This window comes from Siphateles boraxobius, unplaced genomic scaffold (assembly GCF_051911475.1).
Source record: "Siphateles boraxobius isolate OS27281-9 unplaced genomic scaffold, OSU_SipBor_1 113, whole genome shotgun sequence".
NCBI lineage: Eukaryota > Metazoa > Chordata > Actinopteri > Cypriniformes > Leuciscidae > Siphateles > Siphateles boraxobius.
Window position 1 is genome coordinate 242,501 of NW_027508715.1, and position 25,000 is coordinate 267,500.

Here is a 25,000-nt window from a genome sequence, read left to right on the forward strand (position 1 = left end):
TTGTGTGTCTCTGACCCGTCCAGATGATGATACTGTGTGTGTGTGTGTGTGTGTGTGTGTGTGTGTGTGTGTGTGTGTGTGAACTGTCCCTTTAACAGTGCAGTGTGATGTTGTGCGTCTCTGACCCGTACAGATGATGATACTGTGTGTGTGTGTGTGTGTGTGTGTGTGTGTGTGTGTGTGTGTGTGTGTGTGTGTGTGAACTGTCCCTTTAACAGTGCAGTGTGATGTTGTGTGTCTCTGACCCGTCCAGATGATGATACTGTGTGTCTGTGTGTGTGTGTGTGTGTGTGTGTGAACTGTCCCTTTAACTGTGCAGTGTGATGTTGTGTGTCTCTGACCCGTCCAGATGATGATACTGTGTGTGTGTGTGTGTGTGTGTGTGTGTGTGTGTGTGTGTGTGTGTGTGTGAACTGTCCCTATAACAGTGCAGTGTGATGTTGTGTGTCTCTGACCCGTCCAGAAGATGATACTGTGTGTGTGTGTGTGTGTGTGTGAGAACTGTCCCTTTAACAGTGCAGTGTGATGTTGTGTGTCTCTGACCCGTCCAGATGATGATACTGTGTGTCTGTGTGTGTGTGTGTGTGTGTGTGTGAACTGTCCCTTTAACAGTGCAGTGTGATGTTGTGCGTCTCTGACCAGTCCAGATGATGATACTGTGTGTGTGTGTGTGTTTTGTTTGTGTGTGTGTGTGAACTGTCCCTTTAACAGTGCAGTGTGATGTTGTGTGTCTCTGACCCGTCCAGAAGATGATACTGTGTGTGTGTGTGTGTGTGAACTGTCCCTTTAACAGTGCAGTGTGATGTTGTGCGTCTCTGACCCGTCCAGATGATGATACTGTGTGTGTGTGTGTGTGTGTGTGTGTGTGTGTGTGTGTGTGTGTGTGTGTGTGTGAACTGTCCCTTTAACAGTGCAGTGTGATGTTTTGCGTCTCTGACCCGTCCAGATGATGATGATACTGTAGGTTTGTGTGTGTGTGTATGTGTGTGTGTGTATGTGTGTGTGATACTGTAGGTCAGCAGAACAACCCGTGTTTTGCTTTCTCTTGGTTTCTCCTCCTCTCCTCCTCTTCTCTCCGGCTCGGGCCGCTCAGGTTCATGTGAAAGTGCGTGTGTAGCAGGACCGGTGTTTGTGCTGACTAGCGTTGTGTTCTCGAGCCTCTGGCCACGTGTGTGTGTGTGTGTGTGTGAGCTACAGCTGCCAGGTGACTGTGAGGAGTGCTGATATTAACACAAGCGTGTCGTGAAAAGTGAAGCCAAGGCGTCTGCATCGCCCCCTGGTGTTCGGGCCCAGTCGGTGTCAAATTAACGCGGATATAACTGTGGCGGATAACGCTGTCAAATCACGAGCCAGTTTGGCGTTACTTATTATATTTACTCACTTTGCTGGGGAAGTTTGTGTAAGACAAATCTGCACAGATTTAGTGCAAATACTCGTGAGACATGATATATTAAATACAGCGTATTGTGCAGAATCTGCTCATATATGGCTCACTTGAACACACACGTCACTACCCAACAAATAAAGGCGCTTATTCATTTGCATTGAAGCAATAGTGAAGATTAAAAAGCATTTGGTGAACAGAATGGATGTTTTTGTATTGATCTATCCACCTAAAATACATTTCTGGTGAAAATTATGAGGATGAAAGCGGAAGAGAGGAGATGCTGGATGACAGGATTTAGTTTGAATAAGAAATTAATGCATGAAATCCAAATTTGATAATATGTATTTATATATAAACTGTGATATAGTTAATCTGGTTAATATCTTTTTTTCTTTTTTGTTGTCTAGTAGAAGTTCAAACTCTGGTCCCAGTATAGCTCATAATCCCCGCCTCCCCATGACGTCTAATGGGACGCAATGGAGACTAAACAATCAAATTACACCTCAAATAATTTTTTCCAAAGATGTTTTCTGTTATTTTAGGTAGCTTTTATCACGTTGCTGTAAGTTTAAGTATTAGTTTTTTTAAATAAGTTTGGTTAGTTTGTTATTTGATGCTTTAAAAACGTGACTTGTGACTTCATGATTGACAGCTTTGATTGACAGCTTCTCTAAACTAAGTATTACTAAGGCATTAACTGACTTTTTGTGTGAAATAGTTTTATTATTTTATACATATATTTACTTCTTTTCTTGTGATTGGAGCTGGTTGGTTTGATTCAAGGCTTTTTTGAAATGCCCTTTTAGGAAATTATGAAAATCTGTCAGTCACAGTAGAAGAAAAGCAGCTCTTATTAGATGATCACATGATCTCTTTTCTGCCGGTGTTTCTCTCTCTCAGCTGGAGAACCTGATGCTGGATAAAGACGGTCACGTCAAGATCACGGACTTCGGCTTGTGTAAGGAGGGCATCACAGACGGAGCCACTATGAAGACCTTCTGCGGGACCCCGGAGTATCTGGCCCCTGAGGTGAGACTCATCACATGACCAAACCACCAAACAATGTGTGTGTGTGTGTGAGTGAGTGAGTGAGTGAGTGAGTGAGTGTGTGTGTGAGTGAGTGAGTGAGTGAGTGAGTGAGTGAGTGAGTGAGTGAGTGAGTGTTTTAGTGAGTGAGTGTGTGTGTGGTAGTGAGTGAGTGAGTGAGTGAGTGTGTGTGTGTGTGTGTGTGTGTGTGTGTGTGTGTGTGTGTGTGTGTGTGTGTGTGTGTGTGTGTGTGTGAGTGTGTGTATTCGTGAGTGAGTGAGTGAGTGTGTGTATTAGTGTGTGAGTGAGTGAGTGTGGGACTGTGTGAGTGTGTTAGTGAGTGTGTGAATGTGTGTGTGTGTGTGTGTGTGAGTGAGTGAGTGAGTGTGTGTGTGTGTGTGTGTGTGTGTGTGTGTGTGTGTGTGTGTGTGAGAGTGAGTCAGTGAGTGAATGTGTGTGTGTGTGTGTGTGTGTGTGTGTGAGTGTGTGTGTTTGTTAGTGAGTGAGTGAGTGTGTGTGTTTTTTAGTGAGTGAGTGTGTGAGTGAGTGAGTGAATGAGTGAGTGTGTGTGTGTGTTAGTGAGTGAGTGAGTGTGTGAGTGAGTGTGTGTGTGTGTTTGTTAGTGAGTGAGTGAGTGAGTGTGTGAGTGAGTGAATGAGTGACTGTGTTAGTGTGTTAGTGTGTTAGTGAGTGAGTGAATGAGTGAGTGTGTTAGTGTGTGAGTGAGTGAGTGAGTGTGTTAGTGAGTGAGTGTGTGTGTGAATGAGTGAGTGAGTGTGTGACTGAGTGTTGTGTGAGTGTGTGAGTGAGTGTGACTGAGTGTGTGTGTGAGTGAGTGAGTGAATGAGTGAGTGTGTTAGTGTGTGAGTGAGTGAGTGAGTGTGTTAGTGTGTGACTGAGTGTTGTGTGAGTGTGTGAGTGAGTGTGACTGAGTGTGTGTGTGAGTGAGTGAGTATGTGTGTGTTTGTTAGTGAGTGAGTGTGAGTGTGTGTGTGTGTGTGTGTGTGTGTGTGTGTGTGTGTGTGTGTGTGTGTGTGTGTGTGTGTGTGTGAGAGTGAGTGTGTTAGTGAGTGAGTGAGTGTGTGTGTGAGTGAGTGAGTGAGTGAGTGAGTGAGTGAGTGTTTTAGTGAGTGAGTGTGTGTGTGGTAGTGAGTGAGTGTGTGTGTGTGTGTGTGTGTGTGTGTGTGTGTGTGTGTGTGTGTGTGTGTGTGTGTGTGTGAGTGTGTGTATTCGTGAGTGAGTGAGTGAGTGAGTGTGTGTATTAGTGTGTGAGTGAGTGAGTGTGGGACTGTGTGAGTGTGTTAGTGAGTGTGTGAATGTGTGTGTGTGTGTGTGTGAGTGAGTGAGTGAGTGAGTGAGTGTGTGTGTGTGTGTGTGTGTGTGTGTGTGTGTGTGTGTGTGTGTGTGTGTGTGTGTGTGTGAGAGTGAGTCAGTGAGTGAATGTGTGTGTGTGTGTGTGTGAGTGAGTGTGTGTGTTTGTTAGTGAGTGAGTGAGTGTGTGTGTTTTTTAGTGAGTGAGTGTGTGAGTGAGTGAGTGAATGAGTGAGTGTGTGTGTGTGTTAGTGAGTGAGTGAGTGTGTGAGTGAGTGTGTGTGTGTGTTTGTTAGTGAGTGAGTGAGTGAGTGTGTGAGTGAGTGAATGAGTGACTGTGTTAGTGTGTTAGTGTGTTAGTGAGTGAGTGAATGAGTGAGTGTGTTAGTGTGTGAGTGAGTGAGTGAGTGTGTTAGTGAGTGAGTGTGTGTGTGAATGAGTGAGTGAGTGTGTGACTGAGTGTTGTGTGAGTGTGTGAGTGAGTGTGACTGAGTGTGTGTGTGAGTGAGTGAGTGAATGAGTGAGTGTGTTAGTGTGTGAGTGAGTGAGTGAGTGTGTTAGTGTGTGACTGAGTGTTGTGTGAGTGTGTGAGTGAGTGTGACTGAGTGTGTGTGTGAGTGAGTGAGTATGTGTGTGTTTGTTAGTGAGTGAGTGTGAGTGTGTGTGTGTGTGTGTGTGTGTGTGTGTGTGTGTGTGTGTGTGTGTGTGTGTGTGTGTGTGAGAGTGAGTGTGTTAGTGAGTGAGTGTGTGTGTGTGTGTGTGTGTGTGTGTGTGTGTGTGTGTGTGTGTGTGTGTGTGAGAGTGAGTCAGTGAGTGAATGTGTGTGTGTGTGTGTGTGTGTGTGTGAGTGAGTGTGTGTGTTTGTTAGTGAGTGAGTGAGTGTGTGTGTTTTTTAGTGAGTGAGTGTGTGAGTGAGTGAGTGAGTGAGTGTGTGTGTGTGTTAGTGAGTGAGTGAGTGTGTGAGTGAGTGTGTGTGTGTGTTTGTTAGTGAGTGAGTGAGTGAGTGTGTGAGTGAGTGAATGAGTGACTGTGTTAGTGTGTTAGTGTGTTAGTGAGTGAGTGAATGAATGAGTGTGTTAGTGTGTGAGTGAGTGAGTGAGTGTGTTAGTGAGTGAGTGAGTGAGTGTGTGTGTGAATGAGTGAGTGAGTGTGTGACTGAGTGTTGTGTGAGTGTGTGAGTGAGTGTGACTGAGTGTGTGTGTGAGTGAGTGAGTGAATGAGTGAGTGTGTTAGTGTGTGAGTGAGTGAGTGAGTGAGTGAGTGAGTGAGTGAGTGAGTGAGTGAGTGAGTGAGTGAGTGTGAGTGAGTGAGTGTGTGTGTGTGTGAGTGAGTGTGTTAGTGAGTGAGTGAGTGAGTGTGTTTGTGTGTGTGTGTGTGTGTGTGTTTGTGAGTGTATGAGTGAGTGTGTGTGTATTAGTGTGTGAGTGAGTGAGTGTGTGACTGTGTGAGTGTGTGAATGAGTGAGAGAGTGTGTGTGTGTGTGTGTGTGTGTGTGTGTGTGTTAGTGAGTCCATGTGTGTGAGAGTGAGTTAGTGTGTGTGTGTGTGTGTGTGTGTGTGTTAGTGAGTGAGAGAGTGAGTGAGTGTGTGAATGAGTGAGTGTGTGTGTGAATGTGTGTGTGAGTGAGTGTGTGTGTGAGTGAGTGTGTAGTGAGTGAGTGAGTGAGTGAGTGAGTGTGTGTATTAGTGTGTGTGTGTGAGTGAGTGAGTGTGTGAATGAGTGAGTGAGTGAGTGAGGGTGGGTTTGGGTGTGTGTGTGTGTGAGTGTGTGTGTTATTGAGTGTGTGTGTGAGAGAGAGAGGGAGAGAGAAACAGAGTCTCTCTCTCTGTGTGTGTGTGTGTGTGTGTGTGTGTGTGTGTGTGTGTGTGTGTGTGTGTGTGTGTGTGTGTGTGTGTGTGTGTGTGTGTGTGTGTGTGTGTGTGTGTGTGTGAGAGAGTGGTGTGTGGGAGAAGGTTTGCCTATATTGACACAGTTGCGGCCACATTGTTGTTATCCCACCATTTTGGAGTCTCTGCTGGGACCATTTATATTTTATATTTGAAAACATGAGGAGCCACCGGCTCCAGCTGACACCCACGGCTCCCGCATCATATCCTGTTCCCTGAGTGGGACTTCCTCTGCCGGATCATATCCTGCCCTCTGCTGGGGCGCGTGTGCATCTGAGGTTTTATTGTTCTTAAAATGTGTATTTGTAAGGTTAGGGTTAGTATATAGGAAGGAGTTTTATATATTGGAAATGTTACTCCCTGATACTGTCAGTTCTTGTCTCTCAGATCAGATTTTATTTTAATTGTCTATTTTTTTAAAAGCAGAGTTTCCCAAAGTAGAACTGCTGGAGATTTGTGAGTTTATAAAAAGCTGATAATTAGTTAATCAAAATTCTAAATAATTCAATATTTAAACTTATTTAAGTTAAATAACGTAAAAACATTTTAAATAAACAATAAATTCTTGTTAAAAGTTTCAAATATTTTTTTATGTAAATATTTCAATAATTAATTTGCATATTCACATTTCTCTGATTTCGGTTAATGGTCACATGAAATGGAAGTTAACAAATAAAATATATTTTTGTGTTTTATTTTGACTATTTTAAAATTATTTATTTTACAATTTTACATTTTAATTAACTTGAGAACATCATACTTGTAATAATTTCATAATTATAATAATTTGTTGGTAAATATTAAAATATGTTGTTATATTATTGAAATATTATCTTAAAATCTCAGGTGTAATTTATTTTTAAATTATTTATTAAAATTTTACATTTGAATTAACTTGAGAACACCATGCTTGTGATAATTTAATGATAATAATTAGGGATGCACCGATACCGATACCAGTATCGGTATCGGGCCCGATACCAAGCTCATGTACTTGTACTCGTACTCGTAAAAATACCCCGATACCAAAGACCGATACCTCACGTATATCCTTAGCTAATATTTCTTAATTCTTATGAACACTCTTCCTGCAGTTATAGTGTTGCTAGATTTAATAGTACACTCTAATATTTCACTTTACACTTTCGGCTGTGATTACATTGTTACTCAGTGTTATGTTAAACATTTGTTCTGTGATTTATTTGGCACCTTATGACAAATTTGATTGTCTTGTTGTCTGTGATTTCTTTAGCACTTTGACAACTTTGTGACAGGCAGGTAAAAATTACATTCATTATGTCCTTGGTTTTGCCCTTTGGAGGTTATTGGACACTGTGAAATTTGGGCTTTGAAAATTTGTGATAAGCACAATAAGAATTATTTTTTTTTTTAGGTTTATTTAAGTTGTTGAAAATAAAGATGCTGATTTGTTCATTAGTCTCATTGTGTTGTTCTTAGAAAATTGCCACATAAAACGAGAATCCCCCCAGTACAACAGGCATCGGTATCGGTATCGGCGAGTACCAGGAAAAAAATATCGGTACTCGTACTCGACCCTTAAAAAGTGGTATCGGTGCATCCCTAGAATTGAAACATTTAATTAAATTATTGAAATATTATCTTAAAATTTCAGGTGTACTTCAAGTAAATATTGTCTGTCGAATCGATCCATCTGACAAAATCTCTGAAGTGATTCTCTCATAATTTATGACCCGTATGAGTTTATTTTCTCTTTTAAGGAGATATTCACCATCTCTTCAATAAAAGCTCCCAAAATGAATTGCAAATGACGCCTTAATAAGCAATAAGCAACATGAATATGGAGCTTAAATTTCATGTCTGAAAGTCATATGAATATCTTTTTTAAGACTTTTGTATTGTATTCTGTTAAATATCTATTGCTCTATTGGATCATCATGAGGACAGAAAGAGGATTTTCGTCCCTCATATGGGACGTCCAGGATCCCGTGTCACCGCTCTCTCTCTTTCTGTCCTCTTCCCGGGAACTCCGGTTCAAATCCCCATGTTGACATGACAACAGAGCCCGGAGCGGGAGACTTCGGGAGCGTTGCCATGGCGACGGTGGCCTCTCTGGAGCTCGGCCCGGGCCGTGTTACAGGTTGTTCCGCTGTAAACAATGACCTTGTTGTGTGTGTGTGGAGCTCAGGAATGCGGTTACGTCTGGAAATATTCCACGGAGAGAGAGAGAAGTGAAGGAGGGATGAGAGAATTTCAGAGGAAAACAGGTGGAAGTGTTTTAAATGCACAACGACACTGATTATTGCTTTAAATGACGAACATAACGAAATATGTTTTAGAATAAGCAATAGCAATAGCAACTTTAATTATATAGCACAATTAAAACAACACAAGTTGACCAATGTGCTTTACAATGTCACACAGAGAAAAGAAGAGAAAAAAGCATCACATAGGCAACACGTATAATAAAATTATCACTGATTAAAAGCTGTTGAAAACAGATGTGCTCAATAAGGTAAAACAATGTAAACTGACATCATATTTCTTGTTTTAATTTGAGACCTAAAAAACTTTTATTTAAGAATCAGGCGGGATATATGAGTGTGATTTCTAAATCGGCGAGTGTCATAAAAATTAATTGCGTGATTAAAAAAAATCATGTGAATTTTTATATTGAATATATATTTTCTTATGCCAAGCTCAAGATATTTTATCAGGTAGAACTTGCTGAGAAGTTGTATAATGTCTATTTAATTATAAAATATAAATATTATAAATAATATATAAGAATAATAATATAAATCATTTAAAAAATCACAAACTACTGCAAAATTTTACTCTTGAAAATTACTTCAAAATTTCCGACACCCCTCAAAAATTGGGTAACATTCGACTCGACTGAATCAACAACAAAAAAAGACCAGTTTTATGAAATTTGGGTAAACCGTTCAGAAGTTATAAGCAAAAACAGCAATTTTAGTATCTCCTGACCAGTAGGTGGCGCTGTGCCAAAACGCTGCATGTAGCCTCAGGTCATGCTTGTGATGACGTGTACCAAGATTCATCTCGATACGCTAAAGCGTTGCAGAGATATAGCGTTGCATCTAATTTGCCGTGCTGTTCGTCGAATTCGTTCGCAAGTTATTCCCGAAGGGTTGGGTTTATGATGTTAAAGATGATCTGAGCCAATTTTGGTGAAAATTGGACAAACCGCATTGAACGAGTTAGAAAAAGTAGATAAAATTTAATGAAAATGGCGGGAAAATTTTCATGATGTCATAGGGTGGATTCAAATCTAGCCCTTACGGTTTAAAAGTTATTTGCATAAACGTGAGTGCAACTTTGGACAGTTAGTGGCGCTAGAAGGATTGAGTTAGAGACGCCAAAATTGGTGTGGTTTATGTTCGGACTATCTTCTATCTGTGTGCCAAATTTCACAACTTTTTACCCAAAAAATTAAATAAAAACCAATTCCAAAATTTTGATCAAAAGTACTCAAGTTATGACAACTTGGAGCTGTAATGTAGTGTTACCATAGACTGTGAAAAAATATGGACGTAGTGTTTCTGATGAGCATTTTTGAAGCCGGCCGTCGCATCTTAGCATCAGTGCGTCACTCCCGGATAAACGAAAGTGGCCAAAAAGGTCGGGATTAGCTGAGGTGACGTGACACTAACAGACAGCAACGGCTAGTAGTGACATCAACGGCAATCCACCTGTCACTCAAGTGGCCACGCCCTTAATTATGCAGAACTTTAAGGCTTAATATAATTTAAATGGATGAGTTATAAAAATTCACCCCCTAACAGTCATCATGAAGGGCAAAATTAGATATATAGACCAAAACTACTTTTTGCACCAGGCTGTAAACATGTTTTTCTGCTGTAAAGATGGGCATTTTAACATGGAGGTTTATGGGATTGACCCTCTTTTGCATCCAGTCTAGGGCTGCACAATTAATCGAATTTCTAATTTCGTTACGATTACGGATGACACGATTACGTAATCGTTCAAAGCTGCGATTACAAAAGAAAATCCACTCTGCGTGTGTGTGTTTAGAGCATAATTATGTTATGAGAGGCGAATCACGGCTACTTCAGAAAACCAAGCACAATATGACATACCAGGCAGTGACGTAGGTGTACGCTGAAATAAAAAGTCTTTCACCTCAGAAAAACGGACTTTACTGTCCTGTCAGCCCTTATACTGTGCTCGTAGCGCGCACTCTTCAATTGCACGTGCAAATGCGGCGGCGCGCGCTGTTTATCGCTTCACTGTATTAAGTGCAAAAGAAACTACGAGCATGCAACGTCGTTACAATGTAAATTAGTAAGTCACGGAATAAAAGTATGTTGTGTATTCACCATGGTAACTGTCGTTTCCATAACCCCAAAATGCCACTTTATTTTCACTTTGTGTTATTTTTTATATTTTTAAATGACTGTGGTCATATCAATTTTATTAACAAAAACTAGTTTGGGACTTCTATTTAATTGCTTTAGCATAGTCCTAATGTTTTTCTTTACTATGAGTCAATTTATGTGTATGTTAAGTAAAGGGGGACAGTATTTGTGAGTGTTAACAATTTTTGTGTAAACATGTATTATAATATGCCTATATATATTCAATGTAAATTGTGATAATCGTAATTAATAATCGCAATTACAATTTCAAGGGAATAATCGGCAATTATGATTTTTGTCATAATCGTGCTGCTCTAATCCAGTCTCTAGCGGCCAGTCGATGAATTGCAGTTTAAGACACTTCCGTGTTGGATTCAAGAGAGAGCCCGAAAGGTTGGGTGTTTCGGGTGAAGTTTACACTACTTTACTGGTCATGCCATGGAAATAAAGAGTCGTTGACGTCAGCGCTGTGCTGTTCAGATGTGTTTACTGCTGTTTACACAGTCCATCTGAAGCCGTGGGTCTCCCGTCTCTGTGCTTGCGTGTGTCGAGGGCTCCTGGGTTCCTGGCAGCTTCACAGCTGTGCTGTTCTTCTACATATATGGGGCAGCTGCAGGCTCAGCTGTCCCTCTCTGTGAGTCACATGACAGCGGCGCTGGAAATAGACAGCGGTCAGTAATTCTAGCAGCTCCACGGCTTCACCTTTCCACTGACAGCACAGACTGAGTCATTCTCTCCCTGTGACCCGCGGTCGGGGTTTCAGTAACACTCGGTGGGAGAACACGCAAACACACCAGCACCATCAGCTCGCAGTTATTGCACTGTTCCTTATTTACAGAGGACCTAGAGGACCTATTATTGCAAAACACATTATTTTCTCCATTGTTGCGGCTCCTCTCTTCCCAGTTTGTCAGTAACGCTCTGTTTACTTCCTGTCTCTATGAAGCCCCGCCTTCTGAAAAGTACACTGTGCTCTGATTGGTCGGCTCGAGTAGTGTGTTGTGATTGGTCGAGCGCTTCGAGTGCGTTTGAGAAATGTCCCGCCCCATCCCATAACCGCCAGTTTAACACACTACTAACTAACTCAATCAGGCTCCGCCCCTTTATTCTGCGTTTGAATTATTTAAATGAGGAATACTGTGACGTGTTCGTTCCCGGAAGAAACTCAAGAAAAAAATGTCCCTACAAAGAAATCCTTGTCCTTGTGGAGAGATTTTTTGGTCCTCAAACAGCTTATAAATAATACTAAGTGATGTTTTTTGAAAATGTAAAAATTACTGCTGGGCAACGGTTTATCGCATCCAAAATAAGAGTTTGTGTTATGTGTGTGTACTGTGTATAATTTTTGTGTATATACAGGTCCTTCTCAAAAAATTAGCATATTGTGATAAAGTTCATCATTTTCCATAATGTAATGATAAAAATTAAACTTTCATATATTTTAGATTCATTGCACACCAACTGAAATATTTTAGGTCTTTTATTGTTTTAATACTGATGATTTTGGCATACAGCTCATGAAAACCCAAAATTCCTATCTCAAAAAATTAGCATATTTCATCCGACCAATAAAAGAAGTGTTTTTAATACAAAAAAAAGTCAACCTTCAAATAATTATGTTCAGTTATGCACTCAATACTTGGTCGGGAATCCTTTTGCAGAAATGACTGCTTCAATGCGGCGTGGCATGGAGGCAATCAGCCTGTGGCACTGCTGAGGTGTTATGGAGGCCCAGGATGCTTCGATAGCGGCCTTAAGCTCATCCAGAGTGTTGGGTCTTGCGTCTCTCAACTTTCTCTTCACAATATCCCACAGATTCTCTATGGGGTTCAGGTCAGGAGAGTTGGCAGGCCAATTGAGCACAGTAATACCATGGTCAGTAAACCATTTACCAGTGGTTTTGGCACTGTGAGCAGGTGCCAGGTCGTGCTGAAAAATGAAATCAGATGGAAGCATGAAGTGCTCCAAAATCACCTGATAGCTAGCTGCATTGACCCTGCCCTTGATAAAACACAGTGGACCAACACCAGCAGCTGACATGGCACCCCAGACCATCACTGACTGTGGGTACTTGACACTGGACTTCAGGCATTTTGGCATTTCCTTCTCCTCAGTCTTCCTCCACACTCTGGCACCTTGATTTCCGGATGACATGCAAAATTTGCTTTCATCCGAAAAAAGTACTTTGGACCACTGAGCAACAGTCCAGTGCTGCTTCTCTGTAGCCCAGGTCAGGCGCTTCTGCCGCTGTTTCTGGTTCAAAAGTGGCTTGACCTGGGGAATGCGGCACCTGTAGCCCATTTCCTGCACACGCCTGTGCACGGTGGCTCTGGATGTTTCTACTCCAGACTCAGTCCACTGCTTCCGCAGGTCCCCCAAGGTCTGGAATCGGTCCTTCTCCACAATCTTCCTCAGGGTCCGTTCACCTCTTCTAGTTGTGCAGCGTTTTTTGCCACACTTTTTCCTTCCCACAGACTTCCCACTGAGGTGCCTTGATACAGCACTCTGGGAACAGCCTATTTGTTCAGAAATTTCTTTCTGTGTCTTACCCTCTTGCTTGAGGGTGTCAATGATGGCCTTCTGGACAGCAGTCAGGTCGAAGTCTTACCCATGATTGCGGTTTTGAGTAATGAAACAGGCTGGGAGTTTTTAAAAGCCTCAGGAATCTTTTGCAGGTGTTTAGAGTTAATTAGTTGATTCAGATGATTAGGTTAATAGCTCGTTTAGAGAACCTTTTCATGATATGCTAATTTTTTGAGATAGGAATTTTGGGTTTTCATGAGCTGTATCCCAAAATCATCAGTATTAAAACAATAAAAGACCTGAAATATTTCAGTTGGTGTGCAATGAATCTAAAATATATGAAAGTTTAATTTTTATCATTACATTATGGAAAATAATTAACTTTATCACAATTTGCTAATTTTTTGAGAAGGACCTTTATATATATACACACACATGCATGTATATATTTAAGAAATATTTGCATGTATATACCATTCAAAATTTATATTATGTATAAATATAAATATTTTATATATAAATAACACATATTACTTAAATATATACATGCATATGTGTGTATTTATATATACAAAATAATTATTCACAGTACACACACATACATATATTATGTAAATACAAACTTTTATTTTGGATGCGATTAATCATTGCTCACACTTGTAAAAATGCATAAAGTTATGGGTAGGGGATAGAATCTACAGTTTATACACCTATTAAATTTGTGTGTTTCTGTGTGTGTGTGTGTGTAGGTGCTGGAGGACAATGACTACGGGCGTGCGGTGGACTGGTGGGGTTTGGGAGTGGTGATGTACGAGATGATGTGTGGTCGCCTGCCCTTCTATAACCAGGATCACGAGCGTTTGTTTGAGCTCATACTGATGGAGGACATTCGCTTCCCTCGCACACTCGCACCCGAGGGCAAATCACTGCTGTCCGGCCTGCTCAAGAAAGACCCCAAGCAACGGTCGGTGTCAGCACGTTTCCAACAGCATACTCATACTACATCCCAAAAAACCTTATCATCTCTGCGTAATAGGGCTGTGACGATACACCAAACCCACGATTCGGTTCGTATCACGATTTTTGACGCACGATTCGATGGGGGGAGGGGGGGGGGCTGTTGGAGGAGAGAGGGAAAAAAAAGAGATTTTGAGGGAAAAAATATATTTTTTTATTAAATAACATTTGAAAAACTACAGGTAAATCTTCTATAAATATTTGTGAGTCTTCATTTTCTTTTGTGTGCCTACTCCAGTTCTTGTTAAAACTCACTAGATATGTTTATTCTGTGCATTTTGGGCACTTTTTCTGTGAAATCATATTTATTTCGTCCATCAAAAGCATGCTTTCACTTTAATTGAGCGTGAAAATAGACTCTGCACCGAGAACTTCACTGCTGCTCACGCGCTGCTCCTGCTCCCGCTGTGAATGCACTCGTTGATTAATATGCACAACTAAAAAAATATGTGCCGGTGACGCTTGCGGTTTGAAACGGCCGTTACAGGTAAAATTAAAGAATTTATCCTCAGCTAGTTTTGTGGTGTAGGTCTACGTATATTATAATGTTAGAGGGGAACTTGACAACTATTTCAACTTAATAGAACCGTTTAGAAATCATTAGGATGGTTTAATAACCTGTTCTGGTGAGAATGGTGACTTTCCCCGCTCCCCCCAACATTCCCAGGCGGAAAACCAACCTTGCAACATGAGGGTTAACGTCCCGGGAAGTTGGAAATAGGAAGTCTCGTGAGAAGCGAGAACAAGCGAGAAACACAAACTGCTTTACGGCAATTCGACATTAACACACACGCCGCCCTCAATGTGTGTGATGTATTACCCACCTCGGTAGACACACTCCACACGATAAAGTTGTGCACATGACTCCGATAATAGCAAATGCACATGAGCAGCGGTAGAAAGCGGGAGGAGGGGCCGCAAGTCAGTTTTTTTACCACAGAAATATGTGAAATATATGCCTCACACCTGTAGGGGGAGCTTGCTGACAAAACACGCGACAGCAAAAGTGAAAATCAGAGAAGAAATGGCTAGAGTTGCCGAGTTCCCCTTTAACTTCAAATAACACTAATAGTAATTTAAAGATGTGGTAGCATTGGATCTGGACGGAAGGATAACTCTGAGAGTTGGAAGGTGTGTGTCGCGATTCTGCTTCTCACACCGCGACACAGGTTCGTAGCATCTGAGTGTCCCGATTTCAGTTTCATATCGCATATCGTTACAGCCGTACTGCGTAAACTTAAAAAATAAAAAGTCATCACGTTTGGAACAGGATACTGCCATACCGCTATTCATACTGCATGATAATTATCATGCCAAGTGTTTCTGGTGTAGGATATAGATGTGTAATGTGGAGTGTGTGTGTGTGTGTGTGTGTGTGTGTGTGTGTGTGTGTGTGTGTGTGTGTGTGTGTGTTCTGGGTGTTTCTAGGTTAGGTGGCGGCCCTGATGATGCTAAAGAAATCATGCAGCACAAATTCTTCACTGGAATTGAGTGGCATGATGTTTACGAGAAGAAGGTAAAAACTCCTTTTGTACACGGATAATCACATCACATTCAAGAAGAACCACACCGAACATACACATGATCATATTTCAGAGAGATGATGCAAATCTGACATTCATTAGATCAGGGCTTGTTTTAGATCTTTTTGATGCCATTGGCCCCCAAATATGATCATCCGATATATATAAATATATATTAGGGGTGTAACGATTCCCTCATGTCACGATTCGATACATATCACGATACTGAACTCACTATGGAGATTATTGGGATACTCCAAGACAAATGATAAAAGGTTAACAAAAAATGCTAAATTTGATATTACTTTGTGTGTGTAAATGAATATTCTTGGACTTGAAACCCAATTCACAGGACAATAGAGACACTTCATGATTCTGAAGCTGAAAATACAGAATTATTTTATGTTTGCACTCTGTCACTGACTAGATATATTTAAAATAACGTACGCCACTTTTTACTGGTAACATCAGACATTTGGCATTATCAGGACCCACAAATATTCCCCCATTGCATTATTATACATTATATTCAACATTATATATAGTAGTTTAATGTAATGTTACATTAAATTAACATTTTTATTTTGGGTGAACTATCTATGAGACCTATTGTCACTATCCACGATACATATTGTTGCATTTTTGTATTGCGATATATTGTGATACAATACATTGTTACACCCCTAATATGTATATACATATATATATGTGTCACATCCATCCACCACTTCAAAAATTCACGTTTAAAACAATGTGTCGCTTGCCATTTATTTGCAGTTATTTTTGAAATTCACTTGCAATTTCTGAGTAAGAATTGTTCCCAAGTAAATCCCACAGCAGATTTTTCAGTGTAGTGCCTTAGATGTAACCTGTAAATGTGAATCAGGATGGTCTAACAGTGTGTCTGTTCCTCAGCTGGTTCCTCCGTTCAAACCGCAGGTCAGCTCAGAAACAGACACCAGATATTTTGATGAGGAGTTCACCGGACAGACCATCACCATCACACCACCGGGACAAGGTACCGCACACACACTCCTGCAGGACACTAATGCGCGGAAAGAGATTTGTGGTCAGAATTATTGGCACCCTTGGTAAATATGATCAAAGAAGGCTGTGAAAATAAATCTGCATTGTTTATCCTTTTGATCTTTCATTTGAAAAATCACACAAATCTAACCTTTCATTGAAGTAAAAGAATCAAAAGTGCGGGAAAAGCACATTATGAAATGAATTCTTTTCTCCAATGCATGAGAAATCATTACGAGTAAAATATCTCTGAAGTATATTCCCATTAATATTTACATGTTTAGCACACCAGGGTGACTGGGAACATGAAATTGTCCAGCCATGATTAAATATGAGGATCATACATCACTATGAGTAAAACCACAGAATATAGTTCTGATGTGCAGCAAAAGATCACATGTGCTCGTCTTCTCATAATTCATAATCATTTGGACCTGAAATAGATAAATATTATAAATATTAAGTCTGCTTTACAGAAGTGATGGCACAAACTGTATATTTGTGCAAATCAATTCTGATTGGAGCATGTGGCATATAAACACACACAGCAACATGATCACTTTATAAAGCGCTCATGTAAACACTCTTCGAATTCATGATGTCGTGATGTTTCGTTTACATGTTTCAATGAAATCAAGTAGGGATGTCACGATTCAGTACATATCGCGATACTAAACTCACAATACGTTATTATTGCATTGTGTGTGTAAATGAATATTCTTGGACTTGATGCTGGAAACCCAAAGCACAGGACAATAGAGACACCAGAATAAACATGTTCATGATTCTGAAGCTGAAAATACAGAATTATTTTACACGAATATGCTTGAACTCTGTCACTGACTAGATGTGTTTAAAATAATGTACGCCACTTTATATAACATAACAACTATAACAACATTATATATAGCAGTTTAATGTAGTACTGACACTCAAACTCTGAAAACTTGAGAATTTTTTCTCACTCAGTAATTTTTATTTTGGGTGAACAATAACCAATATATATTCTCACAATCCACAATACATATTGTTGCATTTTTGCATTGCGACATATTGTGACACGATATATTGTTACACCACTAATGTTAACGCTATGTTGGTATTCATCAGCCGTAATGATTTCATTCCGATTGAAATGTGTCAATGTAAACGAAACAAGTGTTACTGTACGCTCACAGGCCCACTCTGCATACAAGTAGAGTTTATTTGAGGTGTCTCTTGTGTTTATTTGAGGTGTATCTTGTGTTTATTTGAGGTGTATCTTGTGTTTATTTGAGGTGTATCTTGTGTTTATTTGAGGTGTCTCTTGTGTTTATTTGAGGTGTCTCTTGTGTTTATTTGAGGTGTATCTTGTGTTGTGTTTATTTGAGGTGTATCTTGTGTTTATTTGAGGTGTCTCTTGTGTTTATTTGAGGTGTCTCTTGTGTTTATTTGAGGTGTATCTTGTGTTTATTTGAGGTGTATCTTGTGTTTATTTGAGGTGTATCTTGTGTTTATTTGAGGTGTATCTTGTGTTTATTTGAGGTGTATCTTGTGTTTATTTGAGGTGTATCTTGTGTTTATTTGAGGTGTCTCTTGTGTTGTGTTTATTTGAGGTGTATCTTGTGTTTATTTGAGGTGTATCTTGTGTTGTGTTTCTTTGAGGTGTCTCTTGTGTTTATTTGAGGTGTCTCTTGTGTTTATTTGAGGTGTATCTTGTGTTTATTTGAGGTGTATCTTGTGTTGTGTTTATTTGAGGTGTATCTTGTGTTGTGTTTATTTGAGGTGTATCTTGTGTTTATTTGAGGTGTATCTTGTGTTGTGTTTATTTGAGGTGTATCTTGTGTTGTGTTTATTTGAGGTGTATCTTGTGTTGTGTTTATTTGAGGTGTATCTTGTGTTTATTTGAGGTGTATCTTGTGTTGTGTTTATTTGAGGTGTATCTTGTGTTTATTTGAGGTGTATCTTGTGTTGTGTTTATTTGAGGTGTATCTTGTGTTTATTTGAGGTGTATCTTGTGTTTATTTGAGGTGTATCTTGTGTTGTGTTTATTTGAGGTGTATCTTGTGTTTATTTGAGGTGTATCTTGTGTTTATTTGAGGTGTATCTTGTGTTTATTTGAGGTGTATCTTGTGTTTATTTGAGGTGTATCTTGTGTTTATTTGAGGTGTATCTTGTGTTTATTTGAGGTGTCTCTTGTGTTTATTTGAGGTGTATCTTGTGTTGTGTTTATTTGAGGTGTATCTTGTGTTTATTTGAGGTGTATCTTGTGTTTATTTGAGGTGTATCTTGTGTTTATTTGAGGTGTATCTTGTGTTTATTTGAGGTGTATCTTGTGTTTATTTGAGGTGTATCTTGTGTTTATTTGAGGTGTATCTTGTGTTGTGTTTATTTGAGGTGTATCTTGTGTTGTGTTTATTTGAGGTGTCTCTTGTGTTTATTTGAGGTGTATCTTGTGTTTATTTGAGGTGTATCTTGTGTTGTGTTTATTTGAGGTGTATCTTGTGTTTATTTGAGGTGTATCTTGTGTTTATTTGAGGTGTATCTTGTGTTGTGTTTATTTGAGGTGTATCTTGTGTTGTGTTTATTTGAGGTGTATCTTGTGTTTATTTGAGGTGTATCTTGTGTTTATTTGAGGTGTATCTTGTGTTTATTTGAGGTGTATCTTGTGTTTATTTGAGGTGTCTCTTGTGTTTATTTGAGGTGTCTCTTGTGTTTATTTGAGGTGTATCTTGTGTTTATTTGAGGTGTCTCTTGTGTTTATTTGAGGTGTCTCTTGTGTTTATTTGAGGTGTATCTTGTGTTTATTTGAGGTGTATCTTGTGTTTATTTGAGGTGTATCTTGTGTTTATTTGAGGTGTATCTTGTGTTTATTTGAGGTGTATCTTGTGTTGTGTTTATTTGAGGTGTATCTTGTGTTGTGTTTATTTGAGGTGTATCTTGTGTTTATTTGAGGTGTATCTTGTGTTTATTTGAGGTGTATCTTGTGTTGTGTTTATTTGAGGTGTATCTTGTGTTTATTTGAGGTGTATCTTGTGTTTATTTGAGGTGTATCTTGTGTTGTGTTTATTTGAGGTGTATCTTGTGTTGTGTTTATTTGAGGTGTATCTTGTGTTTATTTGAGGTGTATCTTGTGTTTATTTGAGGTGTATCTTGTGTTTATTTGAGGTGTATCTTGTGTTTATTTGAGGTGTATCTTGTGTTTATTTGAGGTGTATCTTGTGTTTATTTGAGGTGTATCTTGTGTTTATTTGAGGTGTCTCTTGTGTTTATTTGAGGTGTCTCTTGTGTTTATTTGAGGTGTATCTTGTGTTGTGTTTATTTGAGGTGTATCTTGTGTTTATTTGAGGTGTATCTTGTGTTTATTTGAGGTGTATCTTGTGTTTATTTGAGGTGTATCTTGTGTTGTGTTTATTTGAGGTGTATCTTGTGTTTATTTGAGGTGTATCTTGTGTTGTGTTTATTTGAGGTGTATCTTGTGTTTATTTGAGGTGTATCTTGTGTTTATTTGAGGTGTATCTTGTGTTTATTTGAGGTGTATCTTGTGTTTATTTGAGGTGTATCTTGTGTTGTGTTTATTTGAGGTGTATCTTGTGTTTATTTGAGGTGTATCTTGTGTTTATTTGAGGTGTATCTTGTGTTTATTTGAGGTGTATCTTGTGTTTATTTGAGGTGTCTCTTGTGTTTATTTGAGGTGTATCTTGTGTTTATTTGAGGTGTATCTTGTGTTTATTTGAGGTGTATCTTGTGTTGTGTTTATTTGAGGTGTATCTTGTGTTTATTTGAGGTGTATCTTGTGTTTATTTGAGGTGTATCTTGTGTTTATTTGAGGTGTCTCTTGTGTTTATTTGAGGTGTATCTTGTGTTTATTTGAGGTGTATCTTGTGTTTATTTGAGGTGTATCTTGTGTTTATTTGAGGTGTCTCTTGTGTTTTTTTGAGGTGTCTCTTGTGTTTATTTGAGGTGTCTCTTGTGTTTATTTGAGGTGTCTCTTGTGTTTATTTGAGGTGTATCTTGTGTTTATTTGAGGTGTATCTTGTGTTGTGTTTATTTGAGGTGTATCTTGTGTTTATTTGAGGTGTATCTTGTGTTTATTTGAGGTGTATCTTGTGTTGTGTTTATTTGAGGTGTATCTTGTGTTTATTTGAGGTGTATCTTGTGTTTATTTGAGGTGTATCTTGTGTTTATTTGAGGTGTATCTTGTGTTTATTTGAGGTGTCTCTTGTGTTTATTTGAGGTGTCTCTTGTGTTTATTTGAGGTGTATCTTGTGTTTATTTGAGGTGTCTCTTGTGTTTATTTGAGGTGTCTCTTGTGTTTATTTGAGGTGTATCTTGTGTTGTGTTTATTTGAGGTGTATCTTGTGTTTATTTGAGGTGTATCTTGTGTTTATTTGAGGTGTATCTTGTGTTTATTTGAGGTGTATCTTGTGTTGTGTTTATTTGAGGTGTATCTTGTGTTTATTTGAGGTGTATCTTGTGTTTATTTGAGGTGTATCTTGTGTTTATTTGAGGTGTATCTTGTGTTTATTTGAGGTGTATCTTGTGTTGTGTTTATTTGAGGTGTATCTTGTGTTGTGTTTATTTGAGGTGTCTCTTGTGTTTATTTGAGGTGTATCTTGTGTTGTGTTTATTTGAGGTGTATCTTGTGTTTATTTGAGGTGTATCTTGTGTTGTGTTTATTTGAGGTGTATCTTGTGTTGTGTTTATTTGAGGGGCTTCTGTTGTTTATTTGAGGTGTATCTTGTGTTGTGTTTATTTGAGGTGTATCTTGTGTTGTGTTTATTTGAGGTGTATCTTGTGTTTATTTGAGGTGTATCTTGTGTTGTGTTTATTTGAGGTGTATCTTGTGTTGTGTTTATTTGAGGTGTCTCTTGTGTTTATTTGAGGTGTATCTTGTGTTGTGTTTATTTGAGGTGTCTCTTGTGTTTATTTGAGGTGTATCTTGTGTTGTGTTTATTTGAGGTGTATCTTGTTTATTTGAGGTGTATCTTGTGTTTATTTGAGGTGTATCTTGTGTTTATTTGAGGTGTATCTTGTGTTGTGTTTATTTGAGGTGTATCTTGTGTTTATTTGAGGTGTATCTTGTGTTTATTTGAGGTGTATCTTGTGTTTATTTGAGGTGTCTCTTGTGTTTATTTGAGGTGTATCTTGTTTATTTGAGGTGTCTCTTGTGTTTATTTGAAGTGTCTCTTGTGTTTATTTGAGGTGTATCTTGTGTTGTGTTTATTTGAGGTGTATCTTGTGTTTATTTGAGGTGTATCTTGTGTTTATTTGAGGTGTCTCTTGTGTTTATTTGAGGTGTATCTTGTGTTTATTTGAGGTGTATCTTGTGTTTATTTGAGGTGTATCTTGTGTTTATTTGAGGTGTGTGTTGTGTTTATTTGAGGTGTATCTTGTGTTGTGTTTATTTGAGGTGTATCTTGTGTTGTGTTTATTTGAGGTGTCTCTTGTGTTTATTTGAGGTGTATCTTGTGTTTATTTGAGGTGTATCTTGTGTTTATTTGAGGTGTCTCTTGTTTATTTGAGGTGTATCTTGTGTTTATTTGAGGTGTCTCTTGTTTATTTGAGGTGTATCTTGTGTTTATTTGAGGTGTATCTTGTGTTTATTTGAGGTTTATCTTGTGTTTATTTGAGGTGTCTCTTGTGTTTATTTGAGGTGTATCTTGTGTTTATTTGAGGTGTATCTTGTGTTGTGTTTATTTGAGGTGTATCTTGTGTTGTGTTTATTTGAGGTGGCTCTTGTGTTTATTTGAGGTGTATCTTGTGTTTATTTGAGGTGTATCTTGTGTTTATTTGAGGTGTATCTTGTGTTGTGTTTGTTTGAGGTGTCTCTTGTGTTTATTTGAGGTGTATCTTGTGTTTATTTGAGGTGTATCTTGTGTTTATTTGAGGTGTCTCTTGTGTTTATTTGAGGTGTCTCTTGTGTTTATTTGAGGTGTATCTTGTGTTGTGTTTGTTTGAGGTGTATCTTGTGTTTATTTGAGGTGTCTCTTGTGTTTATTTGAGGTGTATCTTGTGTTTATTTGAGGTGTATCTTGTGTTGTGTTTGTTTGAGGTGTATCTTGTGTTTATTTGAGGTGTATCTTGTGTTTATTTGAGGTGTATCTTGTGTTTATTTGAGGTGTCTCTTGTGTTTATTTGAGGTGTCTCTTGTGTTTATTTGAGGTGTATCTTGTGTTGTGTTTGTTTGAGGTGTATCTTGTGTTTATTTGAGGTGTATCTTGTGTTTATTTGAGGTGTATGTTGTGTTTATTTGAGGTGTATCTTGTGTTGTGTTTATTTGAGGTGTATCTTGTGTTTATTTGAGGTGTCTCTTGTGTTTATTTGAGGTGTATCTTGTGTTGTGTTTGTTTGAGGTGTATCTTGTGTTTATTTGAGGTGTCTCTTGTGTTTATTTGAGGTGTATCTTGTGTTTATTTGAGGTGTATCTTGTGTTGTGTTTGTTTGAGGTGTATCTTGTGTTTATTTGAGGTGTATCTTGTGTTGTGTTTATTTGAGGTGTATCTTGTGTTTATTTGAGGTGTATCTTGTGTTTATTTGAGGTGTCTCTTGTGTTTATTTGAGGTGTCTCTTGTGTTTATTTGAGGTGTATCTTGTGTTGTGTTTGTTTGAGGTGTATCTTGTGTTTATTTGAGGTGTATCTTGTGTTTATTTGAGGTGTATCTTGTGTTGTGTTTGTTTGAGGTGTCTCTTGTGTTTATTTGAGGTGTATCTTGTGTTTATTTGAGGTGTATGTTGTGTTTATTTGAGGTGTATCTTGTGTTGTGTTTATTTGAGGTGTATCTTGTGTTTATTTGAGGTGTATCTTGTGTTTATTTGAGGTGTATCTTGTGTTTATTTGAGGTGTATCTTGTGTTTATTTGAGGTGTCTCTTGTGTTTATTTGAGGTGTATCTTGTGTTTATTTGAGGTGTATCTTGTGTTTATTTGAGGTGTATCTTGTGTTTATTTGAGGTGTATCTTGTGTTTATTTGAGGTGTCTCTTGTGTTTATTTGAGGTGTCTCTTGTGTTTATTTGAGGTGTATCTTGTGTTTATTTGAGGTGTATCTTGTGTTGTGTTTATTTGAGGTGTATCTTGTGTTTATTTGAGGTGTATCTTGTGTTTATTTGAGGTGTATCTTGTGTTTATTTGAGGTGTCTCTTGTGTTTATTTGAGGTGTATCTTGTGTTTATTTGAGGTATATCTTGTGTTTATTTGAGGTGTCTCTTGTGTTTATTTGAGGTGTCTCTTGTGTTTATTTGAGGTGTATCTTGTGTTTATTTGAGGTGTATCTTGTGTTTATTTGAGGTGTCTCTTGTGTTTATTTGAGGTGTATCTTGTGTTTATTTGAGGTGTATCTTGTGTTGTGTTTATTTGAGGTGTATCTTGTGTTGTGTTTATTTGAGGTGTCTCTTGTGTTTATTTGAGGTGTCTCTTGTGTTTATTTGAGGTGTATCTTGTGTTTATTTGAGGTGTATCTTGTGTTTATTTGAGGTGTATCTTGTGTTGTGTTTGTTTGAGGTGTCTCTTGTGTTTATTTGAGGTGTCTCTTGTGTTGTGTTTATTTGAGGTGTCTCTTGTGTTTATTTGAGGTGTCTCTTGTGTTTATTTGAGGTGTCTCTTGTGTTTATTTGAGGTGTATCTTGTGTTTATTTGAGGTGTATCTTGTGTTTATTTGAGGTGTATCTTGTGTTGTGTTTATTTGAGGTGTATCTTGTGTTTATTTGAGGTGTATCTTGTGTTGTGTTTATTTGAGGTGTATCTTGTGTTTATTTGAGGTGTATCTTGTGTTTATTTGAGGTGTATCTTGTGTTTATTTGAGGTGTATCTTGTGTTTATTTGAGGTGTATCTTGTGTTTATTTGAGGTGTATCTTGTGTTGTGTTTATTTGAGGTGTATCTTGTGTTGTGTTTATTTGAGGTGTATCTTGTGTTTATTTGAGGTGTATCTTGTGTTTATTTGAGGTGTATCTTGTGTTTATTTGAGGTGTATCTTGTGTTGTGTTGTGCACAGGTGACAGTATGGAGCTGTTCGACAGCGAGAGGAGGCCACATTTCCCACAGTTCTCCTATTCCGCCAGTGGAACGGCATGAACGCGCACATTCTCAACACTTTAGCGAGACGTTCCACACGAGGTTCACAGAAACTGCTCTGAGATCAGCGTGAAGCGAGACGTTTACTGGATCTGTGATGTTTGTCCTCTTTGAGTTCATCATCTTTTCTGAGGATAGGAGAGGAACGCTAAAACACATCAAACTCACTGCCAAACTAATGTCCATTAATATAGCATTCAAAGAAATGGATCGCACAGCACATCTTTAGTCTCCTATTGAAGGATTAAAACTAACATCATGCCAAATATTATTTCATTTCCATTCAAAAACACCAATTGACCAATTGAAACGAATGAAAAAGCTTGTATAAATGTGTATAGACTCTCTCGACCCCTTAAACTACTTTTGGTCTAAATTTCACTTGCATAAATGATCATTTGCATTGAATGTGCAATATAATAGAAATGTAGATAAATTATTTTTTGTATTAATTATTAAGATTATTATTAAAAAATTATTAAAAAAATTAAACCGCTAAACTAGAAATGAACTTGTTAAAACCCACCACCATCAATATAGCAAAAGAGTTAATGTCTGGATCATATTTCATATCCTAAAATCAAAAGAGAGAAATAAGCAATTATTTTTTGCTTTAAGAAAATAAAGTACAGTACAGTGATGAGAATTAAAAGAGAGTTGAAATTAAAATGTATTCATGAGAATTAGGAATTTTTAAATTTAAAGTTTCAATGCGTCACTGAAATAATTCTTAATTTATTATATGATGCAATTTTATACAATTGAATGATAACAATATCTGTTTGCCATGTTGCCTTTCAATTTTGGTCATTGCATACATTATTTTGAGTTTTATAACTGTTTTACCATTTAAATGCAGCATAATAG

The 25,000-nt window shown here is 38.2% G+C and overlaps 1 protein-coding gene across 1 annotated transcript in view; it reads left to right on the forward strand.

The window, feature by feature from the left end:
- The window catches only part of LOC143706938 (RAC-alpha serine/threonine-protein kinase-like), an 85,268-nt gene extending 60,869 nt beyond the window's left edge, over positions 1-24,399 (forward strand). The window contains exons 10-14 of the mRNA XM_077199426.1: positions 2,288-2,416; positions 13,265-13,479; positions 14,961-15,048; positions 15,971-16,073; positions 24,054-24,399. Coding sequence (XP_077055541.1) covers positions 2,288-2,416; positions 13,265-13,479; positions 14,961-15,048; positions 15,971-16,073; positions 24,054-24,133 — 615 coding nt within the window. The 3' untranslated portion in view covers positions 24,134-24,399. The remainder of the gene's footprint in view (positions 1-2,287; positions 2,417-13,264; positions 13,480-14,960; positions 15,049-15,970; positions 16,074-24,053) is intronic.
- Positions 24,400-25,000: the final 601 nt, after the last annotated feature.